At 41.7% G+C, this 16,358-nt stretch overlaps 3 protein-coding genes across 3 annotated transcripts in view; 2 read left to right on the forward strand and 1 right to left on the reverse strand.

Moving 5' to 3' along the window:
- Positions 1–1,591: 1,591 nt before the first annotated feature.
- On the forward strand, positions 1,592–6,333 carry itprip (inositol 1,4,5-trisphosphate receptor interacting protein). Its single transcript, XM_063191905.1, has 2 exons — positions 1,592–1,712; positions 3,231–6,333. Exon 2 carries the CDS (start codon positions 3,245–3,247, stop codon positions 4,898–4,900), a length of 1,656 nt encoding a protein of 551 aa, XP_063047975.1. The 5' UTR covers positions 1,592–1,712; positions 3,231–3,244; the 3' UTR covers positions 4,901–6,333.
- A 281-nt stretch (positions 6,334–6,614) lies between these two features.
- LOC134441400 (glutathione S-transferase omega-1-like) lies at positions 6,615–16,123 on the reverse strand. The gene is made up of 7 exons (XM_063191692.1): positions 16,024–16,123; positions 15,785–15,835; positions 12,826–12,934; positions 11,671–11,893; positions 8,353–8,454; positions 7,898–8,004; positions 6,615–7,102 (listed from the first exon to the last, which is right to left on the reverse strand). Exons 2-7 carry the CDS (start codon positions 15,810–15,812, stop codon positions 6,952–6,954), a joined length of 720 nt encoding a protein of 239 aa, XP_063047762.1. The 5' UTR covers positions 15,813–15,835; positions 16,024–16,123; the 3' UTR covers positions 6,615–6,951.
- A 53-nt stretch (positions 16,124–16,176) lies between these two features.
- cfap43 (cilia and flagella associated protein 43) overlaps positions 16,177–16,358 on the forward strand; it is a 36,369-nt gene continuing 36,187 nt past the window's right edge. Inside the window, exon 1 of the mRNA XM_063191689.1 lies at positions 16,177–16,264. Within this exon, the coding sequence (XP_063047759.1) occupies positions 16,236–16,264 (29 nt within the window). The 5' untranslated portion in view covers positions 16,177–16,235. The remainder of the gene's footprint in view (positions 16,265–16,358) is intronic.

Genomic DNA, 16,358 nt, shown 5'->3' on the forward strand with positions numbered 1-16,358 from the left:
ACATGCAGCACATAGGCCTACATACAGTAGTACTGTATACTAATTATACAGGCCTATGCAAACACAGTCTCCCAGGAGACCTAGTCTCCCAGTTTTCTATTTCATTACACAAATAAACCCTAACTTTTTGTTTAAAATCCCTTTTAATTTCTTCCATGTTGACTTTCAGTGGAATGCTACTCTATAAAACAATTCCTGTATAAAAGGAAGATAGAGCTTCATGCCTCACTATTTACAGATGGTACCTTGCATAAAATGACACTTGCACCAACATGTACAACGTGAGTATTCACCACCAATCCAGAATCCCAGATGCAGGGTATACCCCATTTAGGATGCTGAAAATATGATTGAGTTTTAGGTATTAAACCATATGCTTTACAGGTAGAAAGTGTACTTTTCATCATCATTTCACTTTTCATCATTCAAATCAAAACACAAAGTCACAATGTCTAACCATACTAAACAAAATGGCACTGAAACGGTCTTGTACTTTACATGGCTTTATTTCTACAGTAGCCTATTAGTCATCTAATTAGGCCTACATTTTCGATGTATGCCTACATTGCCTACAACTAGCCCATATGTACTATTTTACGAATGGCAAGGCCCAAGGCCAGACAGGCCAACTGCTGGTGATGGTAATTGAATTTAGAGTTCATGGTCATCTGTCATGACCGACCCACCACGAGTAAACCAACTAGGAACAGTCTCTGCCGTGGCCACTCAGAACTGTACCAGAGAGGTTCTTAGGGTATGACCGTCTGTGACGGCACTCTCCGGAAACAGTGACACAGCTTCAACTCTGACACTTCACTTCCTGATGCTCTACTGCTACTACACTATGTGTGTGTGTGTGTGTGTGTGTGTGTGTGTGTGTGTGTGTGTGTGTGTGTGTGTGTGTGTGTGTGTGTGTGTGTGTGTGTGTGTGTGTGTGTGTGTGTGTGTGTGTGTGTGTGTGTGTAGGTCTATCTGTGATAAAGAACTATTTACTATCATTGTGTGTACTAGCTCATTCTCTTCATTTGAATGACTAGACCTTACTATCTGTGACAGTCACATTTGATATTGTTTATTACATTGAAAAAATACACATAGGCCTACATGTCCTCTGAGTACAATTGGAGTTCTTATCTATTCCAAGAAAGTAGCCTAATGATTTGTATCAAATAGGCCTACTGTGTTTTCAGACATGGCAGCCCAGCAGCATTCCAATCACTGTAGGGTTCAAGTATTTAAGACTTGACTGAAAGGAATTCTGATCTGAATCTTAACTAAAGATGGCATGATTTCAAAGGTGGCATCAGCTCCATGTAACCTAAAAGAGCAGCAAGTCCAAACTCAAAACCACACAAACATTTCTGTAGGCTAGAGAGACTAGTAACCCAGCAACGAGACATCTACAATGAATCACACATTTCGTTTTCGGAAGAGACGTGGGTTGGTCTGAGTGCAGCTGACTACCACAGCTGTAACCAGATACCAGAATTTGCCTTGGTCCTAGGAACAGGGAGGAACGTCTCACGTGGACTGCGAGTCCAAGTTGTGCGTAAAAGAGGCGTTCCTAACCAACTGAGGAAACGAAAAGCGCAACGTGAACCAAGAAAAGAAACGGTACAAGTGACATGATGGCGCGAACTTCCTCTATTCCAGCGAGACGGACATGTAGGCTCGTTCTTGTCGGATAATGCGATAGTTCGCCTCCGGATCAGGTGTGTTAATCATTTCTCTGAATTTTATTCGAGTACACAAACCGACTTTCCAGAAGTGGTTGGAGCAGATCAGTTCTAGTTGAGAACTTGCGCGTCACCAGACATCTGACAACAGATATCTGTTATAGTCTACTATGTCTAAAAAGGCGCTGCATGTATTTAAATAGTTATTTGAACCGTGTAGTTGACTAAAAGTGAAGTATTGCAGGCAGCCAAACTATTCATTTGCATCCCAGCGGTGGTCGGATGACACTGTGGCGGCATATCGTTACTTTTCCGCTTTGGCAATAGCCTATCCCCAGTCCCACATACATACGTATGAGTGGCTAGTTTCCTCGGAAACATAGTCTAAATAAAACTTTGTAGACACGTGGAATAAAACCCCAAACAGCCTAATTTATTTTTTTGCTTTCTGTGGTTTCCACTGACTGTGGTTTCCACTGCTCCTGTAACACTCTCCACATGCCTATCACATTGTTGTTCTTTTGCAGTGGCAGTCACAACTGTGTCTACAGCCTACCATTAGGCATAGCCATTCCACCAGGTTGTAGAGCAAACACATTTCTGTTTTTAAAAGTTTTTTGTTACCCTTTTCAACCTACCCAACATAAAACTCGTAGACCTATATCCTTTTAAAATAGGATTTTGAATGTGTACTTTGTCAACATCCTAGGCTATGTAGGCCTAAGTTATAGGCCTATTTTTGTGCATCTGAGATAATGAGATGATCTTTGTCTTTTCATTTCATTTTTGCTAGATTGAATTTGTGCAATGAGAACAATTGCATAATTTCCTTCCTGGAGCACAGTTACATTTTCAAAGTGACAGAGGAAACGGCTGATGTTCTAATGTATTTCAGTGTTTCCTCGATGGCTGAAGTCTATCTCTTTTAGTAGTAGAAGTAGTAAGAAAATACAAATTAAAATGATGTGATATTAACTAGAGGTGTATTAAGTAAAGTAGAAGTCCCACTCTTCTAGGCCTACTTCATTATAATAATTGTGGAATTACTGGTGTGTAAACTGAAAGATCATAGTGCTGTAATACACCAGTAATGGTATGTCTGAAGCTCTGGATCTAACACCTAGTGCCTAATTAGTGTGGAAACATTATCAGCCTATGTGAAGTTATCGTTGCACTGCTGAACTTCAACGGTTTAACTACGCGTTATTCCACTTCCTTCCCTTTTCAGAGCACATACTTGAGCAGATCTGATGTTTGCGTTGGGGGTGGTCGAGTTATTTAAAACAGCCCTATGTTTGTGTGTGTGTTTATGTGTGTGTGTGTGTGTGTGTGTGTGTGTGTGTGTGTGTGTGTGTGTGTGTGTGTGTGTGTGTATGACAGAGAGAAACAGAGAGACAGACAGACGTGTAGATGTGTGCTCTCACTATAAAAATGACTCACACAAAGATGAGCTAGCCTAACCCCTACTTTTCATAATGATTACTGTTTGATAAAAACTCGTAGTACATGTTGCTATCTGCTCATAAATGTTAATCCTTCCTGCGTTTTCCACAGATTCACCCGTGAGGATGCAGGAGGCCATTGCCCGGTTCTGCGTGGTGGTGGCGGCGGCCATTCTCAACCACCCCTTACTGTTCCCTGAGAACAGCACGGTGCCGGCCCCAGACCAGGAGGACGACCTCCTGGCCCGCATGAAGGAACACCAGGAGCGTCTGGAGGCTGAGCAGGCTCAGCTAGAGAAAGAGCTCTTCACGGAGGAGGACACAGACATTGTGCCGGACTACTTCTGGTACTTCTGGAGTACCTTTTCCTTCATCGTCTTCTTCACCATCGAAATGTGCAGACAGAAATCAAGTCAAGTGGGATACCAGAGCTCAGACACTGGGCAAAGTGAAGATGAGGAGGTCTGGTTCGGTGGTGGAGGTACCACCAGCACAGGATTGGCTTTAGAGAAGGGTGCTCTTGTGAACTTCTGTGAAACGTGTTTCCATGGGGTGACCCACGAGAGCCGCAGGGTACGCGAGTTCGTGGAAGGCTTCGCTGATGACCTGCTAGAAGCTATGAGAAGTGTAGGGGACCGCGATGCCGACATGGAAGTGGAGGACTTTGTCGGGGTGGGGAGCGTATTTGAGAGCTGGGCCGTGTGCAAGCCCTTTACGTGCGACCTCATCGTGCCGTTCTCCCCGCCTGAGCCCTACTGCTACCAGTTCCAGGTGTGGTGCGGCCCGTCGGGCGACTTGACGCCAGACTTGTGGCAGGGCTGTGGCCAGATCCGCCTGACCACATTGGGCCAGGGCTGCACCAACTGCCAGTGTGGGTCCGCTGCCAGTCCTAACGAAGACATGCTGTGCCTGGTCCACAGTAGCAGGGCCGGTGCAGATCCCTCCAAAGAAGACGACCACAGCCTTGAGGAGCTTCTCTGCTCCAAAGGTGCAGACGTTCTGTCCAAAGACCAGGTCATGAAGTGGTTCCAGATCTCTGTGACCAAAGCGTGGGCTCGCATCTCGCACAAGTACGAATTCGAGCTCACCTTCCGGAACCTTGACTCCCCAGGTGCCCTGAAGATCCGCCTCAGGTCTGGCAAGGTGGTTCTTCTCAACTTGACCCCGGTGGTGCAGCTGGAGGACACAGACGCCTACTTGATCTCACAATTCCCCACAGACGACAGTGGTGAGAGCTCCTCCTCCGACACGCACTGGCTCCTTTCCCTCTCCGTGTACGAAAGAAACCTGCTCAGGCACCTAGCCAAGAGCCTTCCTGACAATTCTTGCCACATTCGATGTCTGCAGATTGCTTCGTTCCTCCACAAAAAGCAGACTGCCCTGACCGGAAGATGTGGCCTCACTAACTATCACCTCAAAACTGCACTGCTTCACTTGTTGCTTGCTAAACGTCCTTCTGAATGGGGACCACAAAACCTAGACCAAAGACTTGAAGAACTTGTTGGTTTCCTTCAGAAAAGCATTCGGGAAAAGAGGCTCTGTCATGTCATCATCGGCAACTCTTTGCTTCCAGAAGAAATCAGAGTTCCTGAAATGTTCCGGTTGGCAGAGGCGGTCAATCTGTTCCGACCGCTGGTTCTGCAGAGGCAGCTTCATGCTGCTGTCATGGTACATGTCCAAGAGATGGTCCGGAATGCTCCGGTCTTGATTCAGGAATACACAACTCGTATTCCCAATGGAGATGTTTTCCATGGGTCACCACGTTCAGGTCTACGTTCATAGTGTATGTCGCTCAAAGCACAAAGGTCAGCGTTTCCCATGACAGAAACTGAAGAGACTCTTGGCATGAAGCAAGTTTTTTTGTGTGTGGGATTTTTTTTTTTTTAAACGCAGCTATTATGATTGCAGCAACTAAGATGAAGAAAACAATTGTCCTTATTTTTTTCTCATTGTCTTTCTGAATACGGATCATAGTTGGTTCTGTTGAACAGGACAGTTATGTCATTGCACACGTTACAACTACAAGTACACTGCGTTTCCCAAGCTTTCAGCATGGTCTGTAAACACTGACGTGTCAGTGTCTGTAAATTATGTTGCATTCCTTTATTCAGGTCAATGTCTGTAAATTATGTTGCATTCCTTGTGGAATAAGCGGTTTCCACTGTCATCACTTGAAGTTACTCAATTCATTCCTCAGAACAATATGCCAATGGTACTGTGTTGCATCAACAGATTCCCCTTTTCCTGGGAACCTTGACATTGGATATAATGTTAAAAAATACTAGTCCATGATGTACACAATAATGATATCCAGAATAGAATTCTCGCGAGCCAAATGTTCTGTATCTCTGCTCTACAGAAATGCAATGTTACTTTTACTACAGAATGTGTCTTCAAGTCCTGAGAGCTTTTAAAAGTTTACTTGTTTACTCAGTTCTATCAATCTGAAGTGTAATTCAATAATGAATCAAACATGTTGGGACACTGCACGCCATTTTAGAAGACAGAGAGATGTAATTTAAAAAAATACTTAAAGGGATGTAGGTAGCTGAAGCACTTGATCAAACTTTCTCCAAAGTGTTTAGATGACGTACGTCACTTCCACTTCACATTAATGGTAAACTGTAACCTCTAGACATATTCTTACTGTAACTCCAAGTACTATACAACTACATGTTCTTATAGAGGAAACTCACATGTTACATTTCAAAGCTCTTACCAAAAAATGGAACTGCACGTAGGCCTACTGCGATGTGACCTTGATTTAGTGTCATCACCACCAACATTCACAGCTTTTAATGTTGACGCTATTTCAAACAACACATACTGTATCTGTCACAGTGTGTATGTGCCGAGATGGGCATATGACTGCTCAGTAGGCCTTTCCCTGACAATTCCTGTGTTAAAGCATGCCTTTTTCAGACACTTTCGGGTAGAGTGATCTTGAAGAGAGCTGGGAGGAAGATTTTTTTTGTCATGTTCATGTTCATGTTCAAAAAACATGAAATGACCTTGCTGCTTGAGTATATACAAGAAGAATTCTGATTTTGGCGTCAAATCTGTCTGCTATGCACACTTTGTAATAGTGTACTAAGTGTACTATGTTGTGTTCAGTTTGTTCTTTTTTCCCCTAAGATGTTAAAAATGTATTACGGTATACAATAACGAAAGTATTTATATTGAAATGTAACATGTTTTGTTTACATGAATAAATGCACTGCTTTTAGGTTTGTGTTTGCTTGATTGAGTCTATTTCCAGCCTATATGAACCAATATTGTTCAAAATACCATTCCTACTTGGCAGCCAGTGACATAACAAGTAGCAGAGCACCACCCTCACTAAAATAGCATCAGGAGGGTGGAGGGGGACTGGCATAGTCATAGTTCAGTCATGCTAATGGCAATTCCCTGTTTAGAGACCAAGTCAATAGAGCCATCTACTGGTCATTTAAGGTTTTTTTCTAGACCACTGGAAAAACCAAAGATGACAAAACTGTCAGGTAAACAAAACGGTCTTTTTTATTTGTAAAAACAAAACAAACATCACATGATTGTTGGAATGCTGTTAATTACATTATCATGATAGTGCTTCTGGCCGAAATAGACACATTTGAAACTTTCAGCTTCCTACAAAAACAAAACATTTATATTTGTCCAACAAATCAGACGACTGGCAAAAAGCATGTCAACGACATTGCAACAAGTGCTTAGCTCTGTTAACAACCTACAAGGTCATGGACAGAACACAGAACTGGCAGGAGGGTAAATCAAGGGCATGTCATTGTGACTTTAAGACCATGTCTCTTCTCCGGAGCAATATTGTCACCTGGAGCTTAGAGACCGTAGTCATAATCTGGTTTGCCCTCCATGTAGGTTTTGTAAAAGGTCTTGTACGTGTCCGTACTGTGCATGTTTGCCTTGACAGAAGGATCTTGTAGCATGAGCTCGACCCATTTCTTCAATTCCTCACAACCACCCAGACAGCTGAAAAAGATAAAACATAGTACATGTCAGCCTAATGTGGGGATTTTATCTTCATTTTGGTTGTTGTGTTTTTATGTTTGGCGTGTTTTAAAAAAATAAATATTGCATGTTTGGGCTTTGGGGGTTGAAGTGATTCCTTGATTTGCTGTGCTCGATCAGTTGATAGCTTGCTGTGGTTTTACTGAGCAATTGACCACTCTCCCCTCACTCTTCTCATAGTTCTCACACTTCACACTAAAACACCCAAAATGTTAAATAAATGTACCATTTATTGTATATAAATCAAATTCCTGTGATATGTGCTGTGCATCTACATAATTGATATGTCATTATTGACATTATTAAGATTTAATTTGTGCAATCCTAAATGGCATTGCAGGCATACAGGGAGTCCCAAAAAGGTATAGACAGTTCAAAGTTTAAGTGGAATGAAATGGATTACACCTACTGCTCTCTGAATAGAAAAATGTAAAGCTACTGTATACTTTGTGATTTCATGCCTCTATTGGAGACAGAAAAGTGAAGATGGTGATCGGAAAGCATAGGAGAGAGAATAGGGGAAAGATTGGGGGACTTGAAAACCCCCATTCCCCTGCTTAATGGAACAGAGGCTTAGACCATGGAGCACCCCTATTACAGTTTTAATCGGATCAGATTATTTATTTGTGTTGGGGAGTTAATAATGTAACTTTCCATTCCGATTGAGTAGCTATTGCATTTCGAATTGGATTAAAAACATCCATCTAATAAACATAGGTTGTGTCTACAACGTAATGAAAAAGTATGATAACGTACTGTGGCAGCTCCATCACCTCCATCCTCTCAAACCAAGGCCACATCATGTAGTCGATCATGGACACAGAGTTGCCTCCAAAGAACTTGGTCTTCTTGCTGACCAGCACCTGATGAAAACGAAAGCGAAAGTAACATTGTGAGATGTAACAATGTACGCACAGTGGACATGGATTTTTCTCTCACATTTCTGATGATTTTTGGCCTATTTCTCTGTCTAGTGACATTATTGCTCTAGTCCCAAGCTAGCATGTGGCCCAGAAACAGACTGGACCAGCTAGGTGCTAGGTGGTCCTATTCAACTCAATGATCCATGCCACCTTGGACCTAATATTGGAGTCAATTAGTCAATAATTACTCATTTATTTAACTTGAGAGGAGGTGGAAAATGGGCATATTTCTACAAATGGTGGGTGTTGCTTTAAACTGTACCATGTGAGATGAGGACATGCTGTTACCTCGTTCAGTTGGCACAGCTTCTCCTTGAGCTCTGTCTCCAGGGCAGACACGTCCTCTCCCTTCTGCCTGCCCATCGGGATCTTGTAGAAGTACGGAACGACCTGAGGAGATTTAAAAAACAGACAGTCTTTGCTCACAATCCATTTTTGCACAGCTGTATAACTTTGAGTGAAAACAATGCTTTATTGTTCTACAATTAACTACTCAGTTCATTAGCAACTGCCACATTGTCAATGTCATCAACATGCCCTTCTATACAGTATGTAGCCTCTTTTCAGGTATACAGTGCTCCAGAGAGGACAGTGATGGCCTGGTGAGCCGTATGCCTGTACAATCCAACCATTATAAGAATATATTTTTACAGTACATGCACGAAAGCATGTAATATAAATGTGTTTCTGATTGTCTCTTTGTATTGCCTATGTACAGCGTTTTGATTTCTGGAAGTCTGGAAATAAAGTTGATGATGACAATGAAAGCACGACTGAGGGATGCACCTTTCAAACTGCTGTGTATGGGAGTGGCTTTTGTGGTCATTAGCTCCATGTGCTACTACATGACATGAACCGTGCACAATTTGGTAGAAGAAGGTACCGCACACTCTTGTCCATCGTGCTGCAATTTATTGACAAACAACGTTTCGGCCCGTATGGCCTTTCTCAAGTTTTACAAAAGCAAAGTGAAGACACCCCTTATAAATTGTCCTCTGGTTTGTGATTGGCTGACAGCAGCCGGTTAATCAGTTCAGTGACACCTGCCAGACAAGGTGAAATCTCATCTTGATTACAGTACATTTTCTTTACAAATTGGCAGTAATGTCAAAAAGAGGTAAGACAATTTATAAAAATTAAAAGAAAAACAAAAACACATAGTGATACACCAGCCCCTGTGAGTGCAAGAGATCCAAATCCCAAGTAAACTATATACATTACGTGATGGGAAGGCAAAGTGAGAGCAACACTTGCAATTTTAAGATCAGGCCACTAGAGGCCGTCATGAAAAGTATTGTCTCATCTTGACACCCATCACCAAAGGCCAGATCATCTGCACAATAAGATTGAGTCTACCTAGAGAAAACATTTTAATTCAAATTCCACATTTAGACCAAAGGGAACCAATGTCTTAAGAGAGTGGATATAATAATTTTCTCTCTGAGATAGTAAATGTTCTAGGTTACCCCCCCGTCTAGGCAGAGATACCTTCTCAATCCCTATGTATCTTAGTGCAGAGACCGAATGGCCAGCTTCCACAAAATGCGCAGCTACTGGATAGTTAAGGTTTTTACAACGAATAGTGCTGCGATGCTCTGCAATGCGTACTTTTAACTCCCTACTAGTTTTTCCAACATATGACTTTCCACATGGGCACGTAATCAGATAAATAACAGATTTTGTGTTACATGTGATAATGCCCTTAATGGGAATACTTTTACCTGTGTGGGGGTGTTTGAATGTAGTGCATTTATAAGTATAACTGCATTGCGCACAGGAGCCACATTTACGGTTACCATCCGGAATAGGGGTTAGAACCGACTTGGAGGGCACAATCAATGGTGGAAGATCAGAGTTTACTAACCTGTCTCTTAGGTTTTTGCCACGTTTGTAAACTATTCGTGGTGGGTTCTGAAATGCATCACCAAGATTAATATCTGATTTGAGTATGTACCAGTGACGGTTAATAATACTCTTCAGTTGCTCAGAACATTTTGAATAGCATGTTGAAAATATAATGGCGGGTTCTTCTTTTTTCTTTGGCCTGTAACACAATAGATCCGACCTGTGTCTTTTTATGATTTTGTCATTTGCAGAGATGATTTGAGATGACTTGTATCCGCGCGCTCGAAACTTGGACTCCATGGTGTTTATGTTGCGTGCGTAATCAGCCTCTCTACTGCAGATACGCTTGACTCTGCAGAACTGACTATAGGGGAGGCTGTTTTTAAGTGGAAGAGGATGACAAGAGTCTGCTCTTAAAAGACTGTTGCGTGCTGTCGGTTTAGTAAATAAATCAGTGTACAGTGTGTCATTTTCCCGTGTGATCCATACATCCAAGAAGCTGATACGGGTCGAATCGAAGTCCATTGAAAAAGTTAAACATTCGGTGCAGTTATTAAGATAAGTAAAGAAATCTTTTAAGTCATCAATGCTCCCACGCCACAGGGCCACTACGTCATCTACGTATGTAACGTTTCCAGAGTATTAGATGTTGTGTGAACCTGTTGTTGACCTGGATGTGTTTTTCTTCAAACAACCTCATGTATATATTAGCGAAGGACGGGGCAAAGGGACTACCCATCGCTACCCCTCGTTTCTGTAAGAACCATCCATCTTGAAACAGGAAATAATTGCACGTCAGGATTAATTTGGCAAATTCCAGTATGCAGTTTGTGGATGGGTTTTGGGAAGTTGCTCGTTTGGAAAGAAAATGTTCTAATGCCTCCAAACCTTCGTCATGGGGTATAGAGGTATATAGAGCGTTCACGTCAAATGTCACAAGAATATGAACCGTGCACACACAGCATGACAAGGCACAACACACTCATGAGACCCTTGTATATTGTAATATTCCAGTCAGCTGGACATGCCAAAGGCAAAGAGCTTTATTTATAGAAATGTGTCATGGGACATCCAATACAATGGGAAGTCTTAAAGAAAAAATCTGTTTTTTTGGACACTGGGCTTTTTCACATTGTAACATCATAATGTACTCACCCCTGTAACGTGTGTGTCATTTGGCGCTCTGCTGAGGATATTCGGTTTGGTTATATGCAACGACTTCCTATGGGCAATATTTTGCAAGCACAACATATGTTGTTTTTTATAATTCATTATGGTACCCTACCACTCATAACACCTAGGTGGATTGTTTCTTCGGAAACTTAGCGGTTTTGTGGGTAATACAGTTTTTGACAGACTGGTAAAGGCGGGATGTTCATGATGTGACGTCACGTCCGCCTTTACCAGACTTTCAAAAATGAATTACCCGCAAAACCGATAAGTTTCCAAGCAAGCAATCCACCTAAGCGTAATGAGTGGTAGTGTACAATAATGAATAAATTAAAAACAGCATAGTTTGTGCCTGCAAAAATGTGCCCATAGGAAGTCGTTTCATTAACGAATATCTTCGGAAGGGCTCCAAATGACACACAACATACAGTGGTGAGTAGAACAGGTTATAATGTGAAAACAAGGGCCCAAAGTTAAAAAAACCCTTTTTCTCCTTTAACCAACAACTACACGGTTGATGTGAGCAAATACTGTACATCACACATACGTATATAGCTCATATGCTGTATATCCATAGCTGGGCAATATTACCTTGGAGTAAAGCTCCAATAGCATCTTCTGCTGGGCCTTCTCAAAGGGGTCGGAGGGGAACAGCTTCTTGCCGTCATACACCTCATCCAGATATTCGCACGTGATTGGTGATTCATAGATCACCTGACCCTTCTCAGTCTCCAGCGTTGGCACCTGTCCAAGGGGGTTCTTCTCCAAAAACCAATCAGGTTTGTCCTTCAGGTTAATGTTGACAGTTTCATGTCTATGACAAAGAGTTAAAGAACTAGATGTTAATCTGCAACATTTACTGCCAAAAATGCAACGCCTGGTATGTTCCCAGCACTTTTAGGAACAATAAAACATATTTACAGGAGCAGTAAAAAAGGAACAGTGAAAGTTTACAGTGACAATAAAACATAATTCATCTGAGAAAAAGGCATAGAAGTGAAAACTGTAGTACAGATGACGACTAAACCAGTGCTTCTTTTCACTGGTTCTTCCCTGATATGAGACCTAAGATTTCCTTTTATCAGTAAGTCAGAAACTTAAAAGACAACTTTGCCTGAGAGGTAGCCGGGCACTATATAGAAGATACACCGTGATAGGATGATGAGAGTGAGCAAGCGTCAATCTATGTCCTTTCAGTTTCCATCAGAGTAGACATACCTTACATCACTGTAATGAGGGGAATGACTGATTTCACCTTCAACAAGTAGCATACAGACAAAGCCTTTGAGAAACGGGTCAGTGATGTTTCAGCAGTAGCAAACGTCAGGGTGGCGCAACGACAGCCAGTGCCATCATTGTATGATTTTTCGATGGCTTGTTTTCAGTGGATAATCTAACAAGTATATTCCTTGCAGCATATCAACCACCAATTACTCATTCACTTATGGGAATTAGATGCCGTTGCGCCACCTGCCATCTGTGCCCAAAACAACCGGCTTTTACCCAAGCACAGGTGAAGGCTACCACTTAATACTACATGTACTATGTGTGAGATTGGCCTGGCTAACCTCCAATGAGCTTTATTACGTAATATAAAACCATTAATACGTAATATAAAACCATGACAGCCAAGCTAATAGCAATCAGTACGTAGCTTAAGTCGAGACACTTCAGATTCTAGTAAACAAATGACATTTGGGTGACCATTATCCCACCGACTCAACTGTTGCAGGCAGTCAGACTTACTTGATTCCCTTGGCATGGAGAACAAGCCTGGCCCTCTGAGCAAAAGGACAAAACCTCATGCTGTACAGTCTTATTAGGCCCTTAGGAGTAGGACCAGGAGCAGGCGACCCTGTTGAGAATCAGGAAAAAGTCCGAATGTGAATGCAAATAATTAGCTTCATCAGGGCAATCACGAGCACATGAACAGGTGTCAGGATTCTGGCCCAAGAATTGGCGGTTCAATTCCAGCAATCGCCAGGTGGGTGAGGGAAGTCATTGGCCACTTGGCATGTACTGCTCCCTTCGGAGCACCTTTTGGGCTGCCCCCTAGTGTACAGCGGCAGCATAAATGCAATTTTGTTGTTCTTTAATTACATTACATTTAGCTGACGGTTTTAACCCCCAAACAACCTTATTATTACTTATTTACAAGCTATTAATAACTGTCCCTGGAGCGATGTGGGGTTAGGTGCCTTACTAAAGGTCAGCTCTTGAGCTACTGTGGTGTGTTGTCACAATGACAATGGGGCTTTCACTTTTACTTCACTTTGTACAAAGACATAAGGCATATTTTGCACACCACAGGCTTGACGTTGGAGATTTTAGAAGTAAGAAGTAAGTGATGAAAAGCCCTCTGGTTTGGTTTTTAAAGCTTCAGGTCCCTTCTAATAGTAGAGTTATCACTTACAGTACTAAGATTTTACTTAGCTGGTTTAATAATAACCTACCTACGGTACTTGAATTGCCCTTCACATCTATCCAACCCTGAAAAAACACTGGTCCATATCTCTGATGAGGCCAATGATTTTAAAATGCCAGCCTGTTCCCTACTGTACTTGTCTTTTGACAACCTGTGGACTTCAACGCTCATTAGTGATTATAATTATGCCATGTCACAATGACACAGCAGATTCATCTTACGATCATCTGTGTTAAACTCATAACAGCAAAGTCACCATGAGTGTGCATAAGGTGTGTAGGCCTACATAAAGGTGTGTAGGCCTACATAATACCTGCTGTATCTGCTTGGTCATTGTTGGACAACCTGCTGACAATCAGGTTTGACAGATATTAACCCTACATGTCTTTTGACAACCTGTTGACTTTAATGAACGCCCATGAGTGATTATAATTATGCCATGTCACAATGACACAGCAGATTCATCTTACGATCATCTGTGTTAAACTTATAACAGCGGTCAGGCGTTGTCATTGGCGATGATTTTAAAATGCAAAGTCACCATGAGTGTACATAAGGTGTGTACATAAAGGTGTTTGCATACCCTCTGTATCTGCTTGGTCATTGTTGGACAACCTGACAATCAAGTTTGACAGCCTGTACCCTATTGTACTTGTCTTTTGACAACCTGTTGACTTTAACGCTCATTAGTGATTATAATTATGCCATGTCACAATGACACAGCAGATTCATCTTACGATCATCTGTGTTAAACTCATAACAGCAAAGTCACCATGAGTGTGCATAAGGTGTGTAGGCCTACATAAAGGTGTGTAGGCCTACATAAAGGTGTGTATGCCTGCTGTATCTGCTTGGTCATTGTTGGACAACCTGCTGACAATCAGGTTTGACAGATATTAACCCTACTTGTCTTTTGACAACCTGTTGACTTTAATGAACGCCCATGAGTGATTATAATTATGCCATGTCACAATGACACAGGAGATTCATATTACGATCATCTGTGTAAAACTCATAACAGCGGTCAGTCGTTGTCAACAACAGCGGAATCATATACATTTGATAAAGTTGGAAAATCACACATTGAATGTAGGCTACCAATGTGAGATTACGTTCATCAAATGTATATGATTCCGCTGTTATGAGTTTAACACAGAGGATCGTAATATGAATCTGCTGTGTCATTGTGACATGGCATAATTATAATCACTCATGGGCGTTCATTAAAGTCAACAGGTTGTCAAAAGACAAGTAGGGTTTAGGCTGTCAAACCTGATTGTCTGCAGATCGTCCAACAATGACCAAGCAGATACGTGGGTATACACACCTTTATGTACACACCTTATGCACACATGGTGTTTGTTAGTGAATCTGAGGAAGACCGAGAGGTCGAAACGTCATTGCCAATGAATGGATAAATAAAAAGAAGAAAAAATAACTTAAAGAAGAAAAAATCCAAAGTGTGCGAACCTTTTTTCCAAAAACACACCTTATGCACACTCATGGTGACTTTGCTGTTATTGAAATGCAAAATGCTGTGCAGGTAAATGCTGATGGTGTGAAACTACTGTAGCCTATGTCAGACTAGTTCTGCTGAAATTTCCACTCTCTGCTTTACTCGTTGTTTCACATCCTGTTGACTTTATGATATCACGACTGATAATAATCATACAATTTCATGTCTCAACAGATTCCTATTTGCATTTTTGGTGGAAAATAGTTTAAGTATAATGACATAGCAATTGTGATCCTCCAAACAAGCTACAATGTCATTATTGAAATGCAACACATGGACAAGAAATGCTGCTGAAAAAAATCTGAAAATGGCAAGCGGCTCTGCAGACATTAGGACAGGTAACTTATCTCAGTGGGGCAGACAAAGGAGGGAAACTGGAGGAGAAACCTGACTAGGTGGGCTACCGTTTTTTTCTGAACGGGGAAGGGGCGCTCCAACCTCATACCTCCGCGGGTGCGCCCTTCTTTTTTTTTTTTTTTTTTTTTTAATATAAATTACTTTTTTGAGCGCACCTAATAAATTTCTCGGTCACGGGGGCCCGCAACATGCATTGATGCTCCCTCATGCCAAAAAATCCTAGAAAAAGCCCATAAACCCTGACCCAGATTTTGCCCCCGTATAATGAAATGAACAACACACTTGGACGAACATTTGGTGTCATAAACTACCGAAAGAGCCAGCAAATATGATTGCACAATATCCAGCCAAAGTTGAAACTACAGCAGCACATAAAGTAATAATTGTAATAGAGCACAGAAACTCACCTTTGGCGAAGTGCTTTTGAGTTGCCATGTTGTTTAGCTTTGATATTGATTCTGTAATGTTAAAATACAAAAAGATCATGCATAAGGATATCGTTCATAGTCAGAGCCTATCTCAATGTGCAAAACCACAAACGCGGCGGTCTCTGCAAATACGATTAGGCTATATGTTCCTATATAATAAATAGCACATGTTCACATTCACATACTTCTTTGTGTGTCAAGAACAGACCATTCCTTACCTTTGCAATCAACTGCTCACACACGATGAATGAACCGTCGGCAAATGGCTCCTTGGACTGTATTCAATTTTTACTTCCTTGGGCGGGTCTTACATTGGTTCCACCAATGAACATGACTTGTGTTATTTTAGGGGAGGAAATGACAGTTGTCAGGGAGACCGCAAAGCATAAACACAGGCACCTAGAGCAGGGCAGGCAATGGCAAAATAAAAATGGATACCCTTGGAAATTTGAATGTCAAGTAAGCAAAATATCTGAAATAGCATTGCGGAGTAATAGCACTGAACTATTAAACTTCAGCTATTTCACTTCGGTGCACATAGGCTGCTATCTTT

This window comes from Engraulis encrasicolus, chromosome 24 (genome assembly GCF_034702125.1).
Source record: "Engraulis encrasicolus isolate BLACKSEA-1 chromosome 24, IST_EnEncr_1.0, whole genome shotgun sequence".
Classification (NCBI taxonomy): domain Eukaryota; kingdom Metazoa; phylum Chordata; class Actinopteri; order Clupeiformes; family Engraulidae; genus Engraulis; species Engraulis encrasicolus.